Source organism: Barbus barbus (assembly GCF_936440315.1).
Source record: "Barbus barbus genome assembly, chromosome: 37".
Lineage (NCBI taxonomy): Eukaryota > Metazoa > Chordata > Actinopteri > Cypriniformes > Cyprinidae > Barbus > Barbus barbus.
This window is the reverse complement of record NC_136715.1, coordinates 9228501-9245124: the sequence shown is the minus strand read 5'-3', so window position 1 is coordinate 9245124 and position 16624 is coordinate 9228501. Positions and strand designations below refer to the sequence as shown.

At 35.8% G+C, this 16624-nt stretch overlaps 1 protein-coding gene across 2 annotated transcripts in view; it reads left to right on the top strand.

Moving 5' to 3' along the window:
* LOC306857041 (egl nine homolog 1-like) overlaps positions 1-16624 on the top strand; it is a 47249-nt gene that overhangs the window by 11154 nt on the left and 19471 nt on the right. The window contains exons 2-5 of one of the 2 annotated variants that reach the window (XM_079396690.1): positions 3210-3329; positions 7765-7901; positions 7996-8063; positions 8895-9144. In XM_079396690.1, coding sequence (XP_079252816.1) covers positions 3210-3329; positions 7765-7901; positions 7996-8063; positions 8895-8956 — 387 coding nt within the window. In that variant the 3' untranslated portion in view covers positions 8957-9144. Of the gene's footprint in view, positions 1-3209; positions 3330-7764; positions 7902-7995; positions 8064-8894; positions 9145-16624 lie in introns of those variants that run through there. The other variant, XM_079396691.1, reaches the window with a different exon arrangement.

The following is a 16624-nucleotide window of genomic DNA, read 5'->3' as shown; positions in this document are numbered from 1 at the left end:
AAAATGAGTTAATTAAACCCTCATCTAGCATTCCCAATGCTCCAAATAGTAATTAAATATGTAAAATTATCTTTGTTTGTACATTTTCTGAGAGGAGTACCTTTTCTCCACGCAATGGCGCACAATCCCGATAAATACATATACACAATTACAGTATTTAAATATTCACGTAAACATAATCAGTTTTGTCTTAAGTGAATATTTGGGGAACTGTCGGGGGAAAAACATCTTATGTGTAACATTACATTAGATCCGTGCATTACAGTAGGCCTTAAAGAGGTCATCGGATGCCCATTTTCCACAAGTTGATATGATTCTTTAGGGTCTTAATCAAAAGTCTGTAACATACTTTGGTTAAAATTTCTCAGTGGTAGTGTAAAAAACACCTCCTTTACCCTGTCAAAATCAGCTCTGTTTTCAGCATGCTGATCTAGTCCATATTGCTTTAAATGCCAGTGAGCTCTGCTGACTCTGCCCCTCTCTTCCGTGGAGTGACGAGCAGACCATAGATATGTGTAGAATCCCTATTCGACCACTCCATATACGTTGATGTGTCAGCTAACTCACATTCACCATAATAATCAATGAATGGTGATTGGTGGATGGCTTATGTATCGCGGCCCATAGAAACAATCGATAATGAGAATCTAGGTATATATATCTATGGAGCATACTAAACTTCAGTCACGAAATTGGCTAACTAGTACATTATTAGGAAAGACTTTGCAACGAATCATAAATCCCCTTATACTCACTTCTTCTGTAGATGAAGCTGGATCACGAATGATCGCATTCACGGCGCATTCACTTCAAAGCGAAAGTAATGTTAATCCTCAGCCTTCAGCAGGTCAGATGTCAGGAGTAAATGACGACTGCTATATTCATTATTACATCCAACAACAAGACACCTCAATTGCTCAATCTGAGACATTCTTGTCTTCCTCTAATGCATTATTTGTTTGTTTCTTATATTTGTTCTACTGCTTTTTTGCATTTATTCTTATTTATAATACTAAAGATTAATTAAAAATAGCTATATTATGATTATTAGCCTATAGTAATTTGATTATTAATATAGTAATGATCATTAAATGTTGCTAGGTGATTTTGCTTTGGAACCTTCTTTAAAACTTTAACTTGATTTTTCTCAGAATTGTCTCTGTCTACTTCAAATGGGTGTAGCTCAATTATTATTATTTTGTCCGATTTCAACAAATCATACATCATTTTGAAGGTCTTTTAATGAAGAATGTGAATTGTTAAATAATGTTTTATTTTTTTATTTGTTCATTTGGAGTCATTTTGCCAGCACATCACTGTTTTTTTATTTATTTATTTTTTTTATTTGATGTTTCCATATTTTATATTATATATCCTTGTACTTATTTATTCATTGTTATTATTCTGTTATTTTTAATAACATTAGCCTTCTATTCCTAAAAATAAAGAAAATATATTTATATTTTTAAACACATTGTAAACCTTTTTTTTGTCATGGGAACAAACAATTTAATTTCAGTATGTATACAAGTATTGTAAATGTTGGAAAATGTTTGTTTTTCAGCCAGAAAAACAGCCTCCCTCCCTTCCCCAGACAGCCGAACACACATATACACTGAGAGTCAGTTGAAAACACGCTGATGTCGTGTTCTTTGGGAAGAGGTCTCGGTCCCTGTGACAATATGCTGTAGAGTTAAGGTTTGAGGGTTAAGTTAAGGCCTAAATATTCTCTGCTGGGCTAGTGCTGCTTATAAATAGAGTGTTAGGTCATGAACTGCCAGTGAACTGATCAGATTTAGGAGCCTACGTGCAGAAGTGGGTGAAAAACAAGGCAAAAGGCAAATTCCCGGAGGGGATCAATATCAGAGAGTTGTTCTGACTTTGTGCTTTTTTTTCAGTTCACAGAAACACGGCTCACAGTATTGACCCAAAGGTTTCTGATAATTAAGTGTTTGTTGGGTGGTGATGCTTGTTTGAAATTCTTTGTTAATGATTTAAAGGTGAATGTTGGCATCAGTTCAAAGTCTTGTTTAGTGTTTGGCATGTTTTCATACTTGGAGAGGAATAAATTGTCCAACCATTTAAGTTATTTTAAAACTTATAGTTATAAGGAAGTACATGTTGTTTGCTTCAGAAATGTAGTTTAACCACATGCAGGTCACATACCGTGGACTGATGGACTATATCATATTTTTTATGAGCCTTTGACTCATTCTTTCCGTTGTAACACTGTCCTGATAACGGATGTGTCCATGTGCACAAATACATTTACACTGCTATTTTTTTCCTTTGTGATTAATTAACACTTTCTATGTAAACCCGGAGACCAAAATAAAAGGGGCAGAGGAAGAGCAGGAAAGGAAAAACCTCAGCAAAGGAAAGACTTCAGCAATGGCTTCATTGTTCCCTCAGCCTCATTACCCAGATTCAACAAGATTAAAAGATATAATCATCACAGGACTGAGAATGTCATAGTTATCACCTTTTTTTTGTCCACTTCATGTAGATTCATGTAGTTGTACACTGTGGTATCATACTGTATCTGAGTGGAATTCAATGATGAACTGCGTTTCATAAATACGGAGTAACAGCGAATCCTATTATTTCATTCTAAAATAATATTTTTGCATAAGCCTGTTTTTTGGCCATTGTGCTCTAGTCTAGTGCATCTGGATGTTTTAGTTTAGTTTTTAGTTTTCATTTTTGTCATTGTAAATGAAAACCTGTCTGAGAATTTGATTTTAATTTGGAATTAAAGGCAGTATACCAAATAATACTGATATGGTGAACAAATGCATTACATGTTTAGTCTTATGATTGTATTTTTTTCATATGTAAAAAGTTTTACACCTAAAAAGGATTATTATTAATAATAATAAGTTATAATGAATTGCGTACATTTTTATTACAGTATTAAAGGATTAGTTCACTTTAAAAAAAACTTTTGCTGATAATTTACTCACCCCCATGTCATCCAAGATGTCCATGTTTTTTGTGCCTTTCGTGGGGCTCAACAATAACACAGAATAGTATACACAAATATCGGATTTGGATCGGTCTCGTCTGATCCGCAGAAAATGACCGCATCGGAGCCAATACCGATCCTGAGTATCGGATCAATGCATCCCTAATCCAAACCACTGTGAAGTCTTTGTATGTTCTTTTGTTTGGCTATTTCGGCCCATTACAACCTAATTTTTTCATTCCAGGCAATGGTGGCGTGTTACCCTGGCAATGGCACAGGATATGTACGGCATGTGGATAACCCAAACGGTGATGGTAGATGTATCACGTGCATATATTACCTGAATAAAGACTGGGATGCCAAGGTAAGAGTTTTTTCCCCAGCCAGTGAATACATTCTGTAGTGTGTAAAGCTGCATGAGATTTGTGTAAGCTCTTCTCAGTTTGTTTAGGTTTCTTATCTGATGTAGACTGCCCATAACTTGCATCAGAGCTTACATTCAATATAATGGAAGTTCAAAACCAATCTTGTGCAGGGAGTTTGCTGTTGGTATTTTATATCAATAGGCCACACGAGAGACTGTTTATGTGTTATTAGAGGTCTGCTAGAACAGAGAAACTGTGGTTGGATTTGTAATTTGTAAAATTCATGTTTTTGTATGTCATCTTTATACGTGTAATGTACTGCAAAATAATGTAATTACACAAAAACTAACAGAGCGCAACTACTGTAGTAAGACTGAAAAACAAAAGTGTTCTTTTTGTCAACCTAAAATGCTTTTTAGTGAAAACAGGCTAATGAGTTTTTTAGCCAGGCTACACACATGCTGTATGGTTTTTATTTACCGAAAAGAATCGACTCCATAAATTTGTTTGTAGGTGAATCAGGTTACACAAATGACTTACTGACAATTATGAGCTGGTTCCTATTGGTAAATTTATTAATTTTTTTAAACAGCTTGACCCACATAGTCTGATTCACAAACAAGTGACTCCTCTGAATTGGTTCTTTTTCATGATTCAGAAACAGACAGCATGACAAAGTAGTATAACCAGATTCCTGAAATAAATGTGACCCTGAACCACAAAACCAGTCTTAAGTCGCTTTGTAGCAATAGCCAAAAATACACTGCATGGGTCAAAATGATCGATTTTTCTTTTATGCCAAAAATCATTAGAACATTTGGTAAAGATCATGTTCCATGAAGATATTTAGTAAATTTCTTACTGTAAATATCAAAATTTCATTTTTGATCAGTAATATGCACTGCTAAGAACTTTAGACAACTTTAAAGGCCATTTTCTCAATGTTTTGATTTTTTGCACTCTCAGATTCCAGATTTTCAAATAGTTGTATCTTTAGCCAAATATTGTCCAGACATAAATGAAAAACTTATTGAAAAACAATGACAACCATCCATGACACAAATCACATAACATAATAAGACATAATAAAACATAATAAGTAATATAAATACACCCAAACTCCCCCATCCTACAGCTTATTTAACACAGTTAAAACAGCAGGAACAAAGCTATTTTATGTCGCTTTGTTTTACATCTCGGAATTAAAACCCTCCGTCCAGAAGGAAGAAGCTGAAACTCACTGTGCAAAGGGTGGGATTCATCATTTAAAATAGAAGTAGCCATTCGTTGCAACTGTCTGGTATACAACGAAGTTGGATCCAACTGTGACTCACCCACCAAACGACTCGACCATTTAACTATCTGGTTTAGAGAATTTCTTGCTTTTAAAGATGTTTGACCAAACCATACGACCAAAGAAAAAGACAAAACTGATTCAATAAACAAAAGGGTCACAAATGATTCTTATGAGCAGGTTCTAGAATAGTAAAAAAAAAAAAACTTTATATATTTAAGTCTGAAACTATTTGAGTTTAATTTCCTATGTAAGCAAAATAGACATTGCAAGTTAAATATACTGGAATCTGAATTGAATTGGGGGATCTGTATCAAAAACTTGAAGTCAGTGGTTGTGACCGGAGTAAATGATGATAGAATTTTCATTTTTTGAGTGAACTATCCGTTGAAATGTTTAAGGAGTGCTCTCACAGGAAACGGGACAGCAGACATGACACTTTCCACCACTTTACCACATGCGTCACCTGCCAGCTCTGCATCAGAGAGTCGGTTCTGCTCCAGAACATTCCAACCGGCCATGGAAACAATTCTGAGTATTGATCAGACGTTCTTATATGAAGTAGAGTTGGCCAGTAGCACAGCAGAAATAGGGATGGTAGAAGAGAAAGAAGGATTGAAGACTATCTAGATCAGTGGTTCCCAAACCTGGAGGTCCCCCTTCCCTGTACCTTTTGTATGTCTCCCTTATCTAACACACCTGATTCCACTCACCAGCTCGTTAGTAGCGACTGCAAGAACTAAATTGGGTGTGTCTTATTAGGGAGACATACAAAATGTGCAGGGCAGGGGGTCCTCCAAGACAGGGTGGGAAGCACTGATCTAGATCATTGGTCTCGAGCTCAAATCCTGGAGCGCCACAGCTCTGCACAGTTTAGCTCCAACCCTAATGAAACACACCTGATCCAGCTAATCAAGGTCTTCAGGATTACTAGAAACTTCCAAGCAGGTGTGATTTGGAGCTGTGGCCCTCCAGGAATTTAGTTTGATACCAGTGCTCTAGATGCTGCTTTAAGGTTGAATGCATTCTTGAGGCTCTCTAGATGCTGTTTTCTTTCAGTCATATGTGAGTATCAAAGGTGTGATGTGAGGATGGATCACATCTCGCACATTCTACCCTGATATTTTCCATCTCTCTCTCGAGCTTAATAGGATGCCAGTAATACATGGTATAAGCTCTAGTACTCTCCCTCTCATAACGTACCCCCTTCAGGAAAATAGCCGTCTCACGCAAACCTGCATGTTCCCTGTTGTCTTGGCTTATGTAAAAGTCACAGTGTCAGATTTTTTTTTTTTAAGCTAAATTTAGCTTCAGGTTGTCCGGGGGCAGGAAAAAATACATTCCCTCCCAGAGTTTTCCCATCCACGACATTCTGTCGTTTTATACTTTTATGCTGTTTTTTTTAAAGAAGTCTCTTGTGCTCACTAGACTGCATATTGACTGCATATTTTTACAATGTTGTTTTACAATTTACATTTAAAAACTTTTCTATTGTAATGTGCTTTTTTTGTAATGAGAAGTCATTACTCTAATCTCTAGTGTCACATGGTGCTTCATAAATCATAATTCATGCTCAAGAAAAAATTCTTATCAGTTTCTTATTTTTTTGTGGAAACTAACAGCGTTTATTTGTTGTCGTTATCAGTTTTGATCAAGTTAATGCATCCTTGTATGTGTTAATTTCTTTCAATAATAAAAAATCTTAATGATAATGCCTTTTCTTTTTAATGTTTTATATTCAATATTTTGTGTATTTATGTATATATGTTTGTGCATCTTTGTGTAACTATCAGTACATTTATAATTGAATTATTATAACTGTTTAATATTTTTAATTGTATATACATTATATTTGTTTAGGTTTTTTCATTTTATAGAAGTACTAATATTGATTCATTGATATGACTAATGTCTTTAAGTGTACATGATTTTAATAATTTTTTCAAGTAAAATTCAGTATAACTGAGCATACATTGACTGAATTTAAGAAATGTATGCATTATGGTAGTTTTTAATGTGACAAAAACAAATCACATTTTAAAAAGGTTGAATTTTTGTTGTACTGAATTTCGGGCTGTGCAATTAATTGAAAAACAGTTTCAATTTAGATTTCAGCCTCCAACGATTATGAAAATACAATAATCGGAATAAAACGATTATTGCACCCCATTCCGCCCACTTTCCGGCGGTGTACTTTCGTTCCTCCATAAAAGCCTAATTTCACGTGCAAATCATGTAACGTGACTTTTGCGAAATGGGATGTGCTTGATTTATTGAAGTGTATTAGATTTATTCATGTTTTTAAAAGCGCTAAAAATAACTTGGGCTTCCTCAGGAGGATATCTGTGCCTGCGTCAACTTTAGGTCAAGCTGTGCACCTAAATGGTAAAATACATGCAAAATGTGTCAAAATTTGTCACTTTGTGATTATTCACATAAACCTTCGTCGGTCATGTAATAAATGAACGTAAAGAGTTAAGAATGAAAATACATGCGTAACGGTAAATTGGATCCGTGCAGCCCTTAAAGTGAACACGCACTATATTCCTGCTGCCGACTGTGGGCTTAATATTAATCAAACAAGAAAAGACAAATTTAAAATCACACACTGCTCTTGAGTGCAGCTTTAATAAGAAACAGAAGTTTAATTCTTACTCAGACTATGTAGTTTTAGTTTACATTTGATTATTAATTTAATACTCTGCTGTGGTTTTGAGAATTGTGAAATATCTCTGGTCTCTAAAATGTAGATGTCCTAGCTTATTTACAGAAAATAGGTATTTAATATATATCACTATCTTTAAACAAATCACTCATATAAAGTTTTGGTCATATGGCCCACTCATAATCGTGTTAAATAATCATAATTACAATATTGACCAAAATAATCGTGATTATGATTTTTGCCAAAATCGAGCAGCAAAAAAAGTTTTTTTTATAGGAGTGGATTGCCAGAATGTTTTGATCACCTATTTTTATATATATATATATATATATATATATATATATATATAGTGTGTGTGTATAAAGTCAATTCTATTGGACTAAATAGGTGATCAAAACATTCTGGCAATATATATATAAAATGTAGATGTCCTCATCAAACTATGTAGCCTAATTCTCATCTGCTCACTCTGTAGGAACATGGTGGCGTTTTGCGGATCTTTCCAGAGGGAACAGCTCAGTTTGCAGATATTGAGCCCAAGTTTGACAGACTTTTGCTCTTCTGGTCAGACAGACGGAACCCACATGAGGTCCAGCCAGCTTATGCCACAAGGTCAGTGATAGTAATGTTTCTTTTTTTTTTTTTTTTTTAAATGGTGCTGCAAGCTGCTTGTGCTTATATACACAATGTGTGTATTTATGTGCAGGTATGCTATAACGGTGTGGTATTTTGATGCTGATGAGCGAACTCGTGCTAAAGAGAAATATCTAACAGGTGAGATCTGCTCAAACATGACCAGGCACTTTTTTTGTTTTTTTTTAAATCAAAACACATTCCTTCTTAATTGACAATTCTGTGCTGTCTATAGATTTCTGTTCTGTTTCTATGGCAATATGAACCGATTGCTTTGCTGAAATACTATTTAAAGGAACAGTGCAGGCCAAAATTATCTGTCATTATTTACTCACCATCATGCTGTTCCAAAACTGTCTGACTTTCTTTTTTGGTGTAATTGGAAGTAATTGGTTTCTGGGGCTGTCAAGCTCCTGAAACAAGAAGTGGTGCTATATAAAAGCGTTGTCTTAACTGTCTAGGGCAGTGGTTCCCAAACCTGTCCTGGAGGACCCCCTGCCCTCCACATTTTGTATGTTTCCCTAATCGGACACACCCAATTTAGGCCCCATCCACACGAAGACGCGTTTCGCTGTATACGCATACATTTTTTACCGTATAGGCGTTTCGTCCACACGAAACCGGCGTTTTCGAAGAGTGAAACCGATCATTTTTGAAACTGGGTCCCAGGGTGGATAAATTTGAAAACGCCGTTTTCATGTTTTCGTGTGGACAGCGAATCCGTATATTTTCTGAAACGATGACGTCATCAGCCCACGTCTCGCCCGTAATCAGACATCGCTACGTCACATAACAGCGACAACAACAACAATGTCAGACTACGTGCCTGTGTTCGTCCTGCAGAACCCACTGAGCTCATTAACTTTATTAAAGCAAAATCTTCTGCTTTGTGTGTTAGTTTGTATTCAGCGCGCAAGGTTTACGCACATGGTCCAAGTCTTCTTCTCTGTTTTTTGTGTATCTCTGTGGCAGAATTACAGCGCCACATATTGGTCTGGCATGTGTACTACATCGTTTCCAGTCGTTTTCAGTGATTCTGTGTGGACGCAGATATTTCCTGAGACAACTCCGTGTTTACGGAATTTGAGGCAAAAAAAAAGATCGGATACGGAGAAACCCGTCTTCGTGTGGACGTAGCCTTAGTTCTTGCAGTCTCTACTAACGAGTTGATGAGTGGAATCAGGTGTGTTGGATAAGGGAAACGTACAAAAGATGCAGGGCAGGGGGCCCTCTAGGACAGGTTTGGGAGCACTGGTCTAGGGGTTTAAAGATAACATAACAATATTAAGGGTTTAAGAAGAGCATTTGCCCGAGCCTCTACCACAGCATAACTACAACAAGATACCTTTAACATGTTTTATTAACGACTCTGAGAGTATACATAATTTTCAAACAAAAAGAATGCAAATTAAGAGAGAAGCAACAAAACTTCAGGAGGGAGAACAATGCCAAAACAACAAACAAAAACCATTTCCATTAAATTCTTTCTAAACCAGCCAAATAAAAGAAAACTCTACAACAAAATTATACATTCACTCCCTATCTAATCCTCAAACCAGGAGAAAACATGTACAGTCCAAAAAAATAAAAAGAGGCACCCACCTCCCGACTTTGGGAAGTCATGGCCTAATGGTTAGAGAGTCGGACTTGTAATCCAAAGGTTGCGGGTTCGAGTCTCAGGCCGGCAGGGATTGTAGGTTGGGGGAGTGAATGTCCAGCGCTCTCTCCACCCTCAATACCATGACTGAGGTGCCCTTGAGCAAGGCACCGAACCCCCAACTGCTCCCCGGGCGCCGCAGCATAAATGGCTGCCCACTGCTCCGGGTGTGTGTTCACGGTGTGTGTGTGTTCACTGCTGTGTTGGATGGGTTAAATGCAGAGCACAAATTCCGAGTATGGGTCACCATACTTGGCAGTATGTCACTTCACTTCACTATAGCTTCCAAAAGGGTAACAATCAATCAACAGAGTAACAGCTTAAGCAGTTGGTAACAGGGAAATACAAAATAAATGTTGAACAGCTCTTGCAGTATCTTGCTTAACATACAGTACAAAGGTTAAAGCTTCTGACAACAACAGCGAGTTAGTCAACCATTCTTTAGATTAACTCCAAAAGGTTTCTACCAACTGAGCTGGGCAGGGCTGGACACAGTACATGCTCTGGAGAGAAGTTCTTGACTTCTAGGGCAGCGGTTCTCAATTCCAGTTCTTGCGTACCCCCGCTCTGCATATTTTGCATGTCTCTCTTTGTTAACACACCTGATTCAGATCATCAGCTTGTTAGAAGCAGGGATGGTTCTAGACATTAGGAGGCCATAGGCAAAAATCATGTTGGAGGCCCCCCCCACCCCCAATAAAAAGCACTTGAAACAAATATGATTCCTAACCTTTTTGATTATACAATATTTAACTTTAAATGTTGTATACTTATACAGTACAATAATTTGGAAAATTACTATTTAGATTTAGCCTATTTGATCAAAAATACAGAAAAAAATAATATTGTGAAATATTATTACAATTTAAAATAATAATTTTCTATTTTACTATACTTTAAAATATATTTCTGTGCTGCAAAACCAATTTTTCATCAGCCATTACTCCAGTCTTCAGTGTCACATGAACCTACATAAATCCTTCTAATATGCTGATTTATTATCAATGTTAGAAACAGTGCTTCATGTTTATTATATAACCTGTGATACATTTTTTCAGGATTTTTTGATTATTAAAAAGATGTAAAAAAAAAAAAAAAAACTTTTATAACAATATAAGTATTTACTATCACTTTTCATCTGTTTAACACATCCTTGCTGAATATTACTGTTTTTTTCTGTGTTTTTGATCAAATAAATGCAGGCTTGATGAGCATAAGAAATTTCTTTCAAAAACATTAAAAATAGTAATGGGTCCAAACTTTTGACCAGTACTGTATGTACATATTCATCAAACTTTTTCTAAGGTAATCTCCTTTTTTTTGTAGATGTTGTTGTTGTTATTATTATAATTATTTTTGCTGTTTTATTTAATTTAATCAGTTCCAGAATACCACTTCAGTAAGTGCTTTTATAATTTTTTCCTAGCTGGGTATGGGCAGGATTTCCCCCTCCCAATTGACTACAGATATTGTCATATTATTATCATCAATGTATTGCATTGTTACCCTAAATATGACACACACACACACACACACACACACACACACATATACATACATATACATATATATATATATATATATATATATATATATATATATATATATATATATATACACACACACACACAAATCAAGTGGAACAGAAAGACACGATCGCTACGAAGCAGAATTTTTTTTTTAGTTAGTTGAAACTGAAAAGTGTTATGTTAGAGCAGTAATCCTTATCATCAGCCGAATAGAAGATACACCGAGATCCTTTATTTGAACCATTTCCAATTCCAGAAATTACGCTGATCGACAGAACAAGTTTATATTTAAAATATTGCAATCACTCCAAAATAGATGACAACAACTCACACACTTGCATTAGGAACTATATTTCTTTGTGCGCCTATTTAGCCTTTTGCATCGCATAGCACCTGAAAGATGTCTACATTACGCAAACATTCAGAAGGCGGGACCCGCTTTGAAACTGCAACATTAATTGGTTTAATTGCAGATGAGTGACAATTCAACATCGAGGTTGGATCCACATCTAGGGGGTGGAGATGGGTAGATTTAGGTCTATGTAAGGTGGGAGGAGTTGGATCTAGATCCAACCACACCCCCTGGATCTTGTGTTCTGCAGTGAGAACCATCTCCAGTAGCTAGCGCCGGCCCTGGTTAGAAGTGAGCTCCATGCATGAAATGTGTTCCGATTGACATGGTCCCTACACAGTGTCCATTGCTCCCTACTCCCTGAGAACGGGAAATCCGTTGAAGTTTACTTCATTTCGGGAACATTCATTCACGGATTTGTGCAACGCCACAGCCTGCAGCGTCTTCACACACAAAACTTACTAAAGAAGCGTGAAGTGTGACATACCTCTGTAAATAAATACAATTTAAATTTACATCTCCCACACTTAAATGCCCTTTGAATGGAACATATGTTCGCTATGAACAGGAATCATGGCGGAATATCCAGTAATGTCCACTTCGCAGGACACTTGCGGTTGAAGAGATCAAACATCTGAAGCAATAAGAGAAACATACAAAATGTGCAGAGCGGGGGTACATGAGGACTGGAATTGAGAATCGCTGTTCTAGGGGTTCTGCGTGGCTTATCTGCTATCTGCCAGAGTGGAAAAAGGAGCCAAAGAAGGAGGGGGGCTGTTTCATAAAATTAGTTTACCAAATAAGCCAGGCTTATTTCAGTAATTAGGGCCCAAGCCAGTAAGGCGCAGGGCCCTATTGTTCTTCTAAGGATTATTATTAGGGCCCAAGCCAGTAAGGCGCAGGGCCCTATTGTTCTTCTAAGGATTATTAGGGCCCAAGCCAGTAAGGCGCAGGGCCCTATTGTTCTTCTAAGGATTATTATTTTTTTTTTTTTTTTTATTATTTTTTATTTCGACTATCCGGGTACTTTTGGGGGCCTTAACGTGCCCGAAAACTCTTGAAAATTGGCACGCACATTGGAACCTGCGGCCATTAGGACGCCACAGACGCTGGGACCCGGGCGTGGCAGAGGGGCTCTACGGCGCCCCCTGGAAGATTGTCAGAAAGCTTGATGTATAGCTCACACATACTTGCACGTATTCATATGAAACTCGGTACACATATAGAACTCATTGAGCCGAACAACTTTCACGCTGCATGTCTTAGGCTCCGCCCAACAGGAAGTCGGCTATTCAGGGCTGTTTAAAAAGCGCATGCTCTGGAATTTGATATACTCCTCTGAGGATTTCCATACGATTGCCACCAAACTCGGTGAACATGATCTCAAGACATTGGGGACGCTAAATTGCGAAGATATTTTTGATATGTCGAACGGTTTGCCCGTGGCGAGGCGATGAAGTTATGGCGAAAAATGAGACCCAGGAAATGCCTAATAACGTCCACATACATTGTATGATGTAGATCAAACTTCAGTGGTTTGTTCGTTGTATGATGCCGATCGGATAGATGTGACTATTATGACTGAAAGTTATAGCGCCACCAACTGGCTGCAGGAAGTGTGTCATTTTCAAAATGCTTTGAATTCAGCATCTTATTTTTACTCGATTTGCTTCAAACTTCACCAGAATAATGTCAAAACACGGCCGATGTAAAACTGTGAAGGGAATATTGATATCTAAAATGATGTTGCCATGGCAACGTGTCAAAGTTGAAAATTCGTTTCTGGTGATTTTGAGGCAGATAACATGTTTAGAATGTCATGAAACTCAACACACATATGAGTATTAATGATAGTTAGACACTGGAAAAAGCTCATATACGGGCGTGGAAGAGGCACTCTATAGCGCCACCTTTTGTCAAAAATGAGGGGGTTAGTTTTAGCTACAGACCCCAAACTCGGTACATAAATTGTTCTTATTAATCCGGACAACTTTCTAATTTACAGTCATTAGCTACGACCAACAGGAAGTCGGCTATATTTATTTTAAAGTGGGTTTTTTTTTAAAACAGGCTGTAAACAAATTCATACTCCTCCAAACAGAAACACGTAAATCACACCAAACATTTTTTCTCATGATGCCAAAATACTGAAGATGCTAAATTGCGGACGGATTTAGGATATCTTGAACGATGATTTAATGGCAATTTATTAAAGTTACTGTAAAAAATAGATTATTTTTTTTTTTTTTATCTTTTAAGAGCAGCTTCCAAACACTTCATAAAAAATTACATGCACATAACAATACAGTCTGAGGATATGTGATTAATTTCATGAATTTACAATACACTATGGAGAGCAGAAAATTAAAAAACTATCAGAGAGTTATTAAACTGCTTCTGAGTGAGAGCTCCTGCCAGTCTGCCTCTGATTGAGGGGTGGGGGTGGGGTGGGCTGTCAGTGACTGTGTGGATTGAGGCAGTGGGTGAGAGAGAGAAAGAGAGAGAGAGGGTCTGTTTTTTAAAATCTTAAAAAAATGCTTATAAATCATTAAAGATTTTTATAACACTTTATAATAAGGTCTCATTTCTTAACATTAGGAAATGCATTAATTAACGTGAACTAACAATGAAAAATATATTTTTACAGCATGTTAATTCTTCCATGATAGTATGAACTAACAAAGAACAATTTTTTTAAAGCATTTATTAATCTTTTTAATGTTAGAAAAATAGTCATGTTCAAAAGATAAACTTTAAAATGTAATAATATATAAACACATTTTGGAATTAATATTGATCAACATTAAATGGTATATAATTATTAATGATTATATATATAATGATAGCTACAGACACCAAACTCGGTACATAAATTGTTCTTATTAATCCGGACAACTTTCTAATTTACAGTCATTAGTTACGACCAACAGGAAATCGGCTATTTTTTTTTTTATGTGTTTTTTTTTTTTTTTAAACGGGCTGTAAACAAATTCATACTCCTCCCAAGCAGAAACCAAAAATTCACACCAAACATTTTTTCACATGCTTCCAAGATACTGAAGATGCTTCATTGCGGACGGATTTATGATATCTTGAACGATGATTTAATGGCAATTTATTAAAGTTACAGTAAAAAATAGATTTTTTTTTTTTTTTATCTTTTAAGAGCAGCTTCCAAACACTTCATAAAAAATTACATACACAGAACAATACAGTCTGAGGATATGTGATTAATTTCATGAATTTACAATACACTATGCTTAGGAGAAAATTTAAAAACTATCAGAGAGCTCTTAGACTGCTGAGTGAGAGCTCCCTGTCAGCCTGCAGCTGAGTGAGGGGTGGGGGTGGGGTGGGGTGTGAGTGACTGTGTGAGTGACTGTGTGGATTGAGGAGCTGGGTGAGAGAGAGAAAGAGAGAGAGGGTCTGTTTTTTAAAATCTTTAAAAAATGCTTATAAATCATTAAATAAGGTCTCAATTCTTAACATTAGGAAATGCATTAATTAACGTGAACTAACAATGAAAAATATATTTTTACAGCATGTTAATTCTTCCATGATAGTATGAACTAACAAAGAACAATTTTTTTAAAGCATTTATTAATCTTTTTAATGTTAGAAAAATAGTCATGTTCAAAAGATAAACTTTAAAATGTAATAATATATTAACACATTTTGGAATTAATATTGATCAACATTAAATGGTATATAATTATTAATGTTTATATATATATAATGATAGCTACAGACACCAAACTCGGTACATAAATTGTTCTTATTAATCCGGACAACTTTCTAATTTACAGTCATTAGCTACGACCAACAGGAAATCGGCTATATTTATTTTAATGTGGGTTTTGTTTTTAAACAGGCTGTAAACAAATTCATACTCCTCCAAACAGAAACACGTAAATCACACCAAACATTTTTTCTTATGATGCCAAAATACTGAAGATGCTAAATTGCGGACGGATTTAGGATATCTTGAACGATGATTTAATGGCAATTTATTAAAGTTACAGTAAAAAAGAGAAAACTTTTCTTTTCTTTTTTTCCTTTTAAGAGCAGCTTCCAAACACTTCATAAAAAATTACATACTCAGAACAATACAGTCTGAGGATATGTGATTAATTTCATGAATTTACAATACACTATGCGGAGGAGAAAATTTAAAAACTATCAGAGTTCTCCTGTCTCTGTGCTTCTGATGTTTGCGGTAGGTGACTGGGTGGGTGACTGACTGTGTGAGTTCAGTGAGTGTGGAGGGAGAGAGAGAGAGAGAGAGAGAGAGAGAGAGAGGGTCTGTTTAAACATCTCAATAAAATCCTTAAAAAATGCTTATAAAGCATTAAAGGTTTTGATAACACTTTATAATTAAGTCTCATTTGTTAACAGTAGGGAATGCATTAATTAACATGAACTAACAATGAAATATATATTTTACAGTATGTTAATTCTTCATTGATAGTATGAACTTACAATGAACTAACAATGAACAAAATATTTTTTATATTAGAAAAATAGTCATGTTCAAAAGATAAAACTTTAAAATTTAATAATATATTAACACATTTTGGAATTGATTTTGATCAACATTAAATGGTATATATTTATTAATGATGTAAATTAACAACAGTTAAATAATGTTGTTTTTTAACATTGGTTAATTCACAAATAACATTAAATATTAACAATATATTTTTTACTTTATTAATTTGTGTTAGAAAAAATTATTCATGTTAGTTAATGGAAAAATAAATCATTAAAAAATGCTTATAAATCATTAAAAGCTTTGGTAACTATAATAATTTCTCATTTGTTAGCATTAGTAAATGCATTAACTAACATCAACTACCAATGAAAAATAAATTTTCACAGAATTTAAAGTTTTATATGTTGTTCTGTGTGTGTGTGTGTTTCACAGAGTTGATGGTTTGGATTAACCCTTTAATTGCCGTATCCCTTAAAACCAAACTGCCAGAGGGTTACTGTGATGCTTGTGCTCGCTGGGCACCGTTTTATCGATGCCACCGGGGTGGCGTATGCTGACGGCTTGGGCCCATCATCGCTGCTCGCAGCTATATTTAGGGCCCAAGCCAGTAAGGCGCAGGGCCCTATTGTTCTTCTAAGGATTATTATTAGGGCCCAAGCCAGTAAGGCGCAG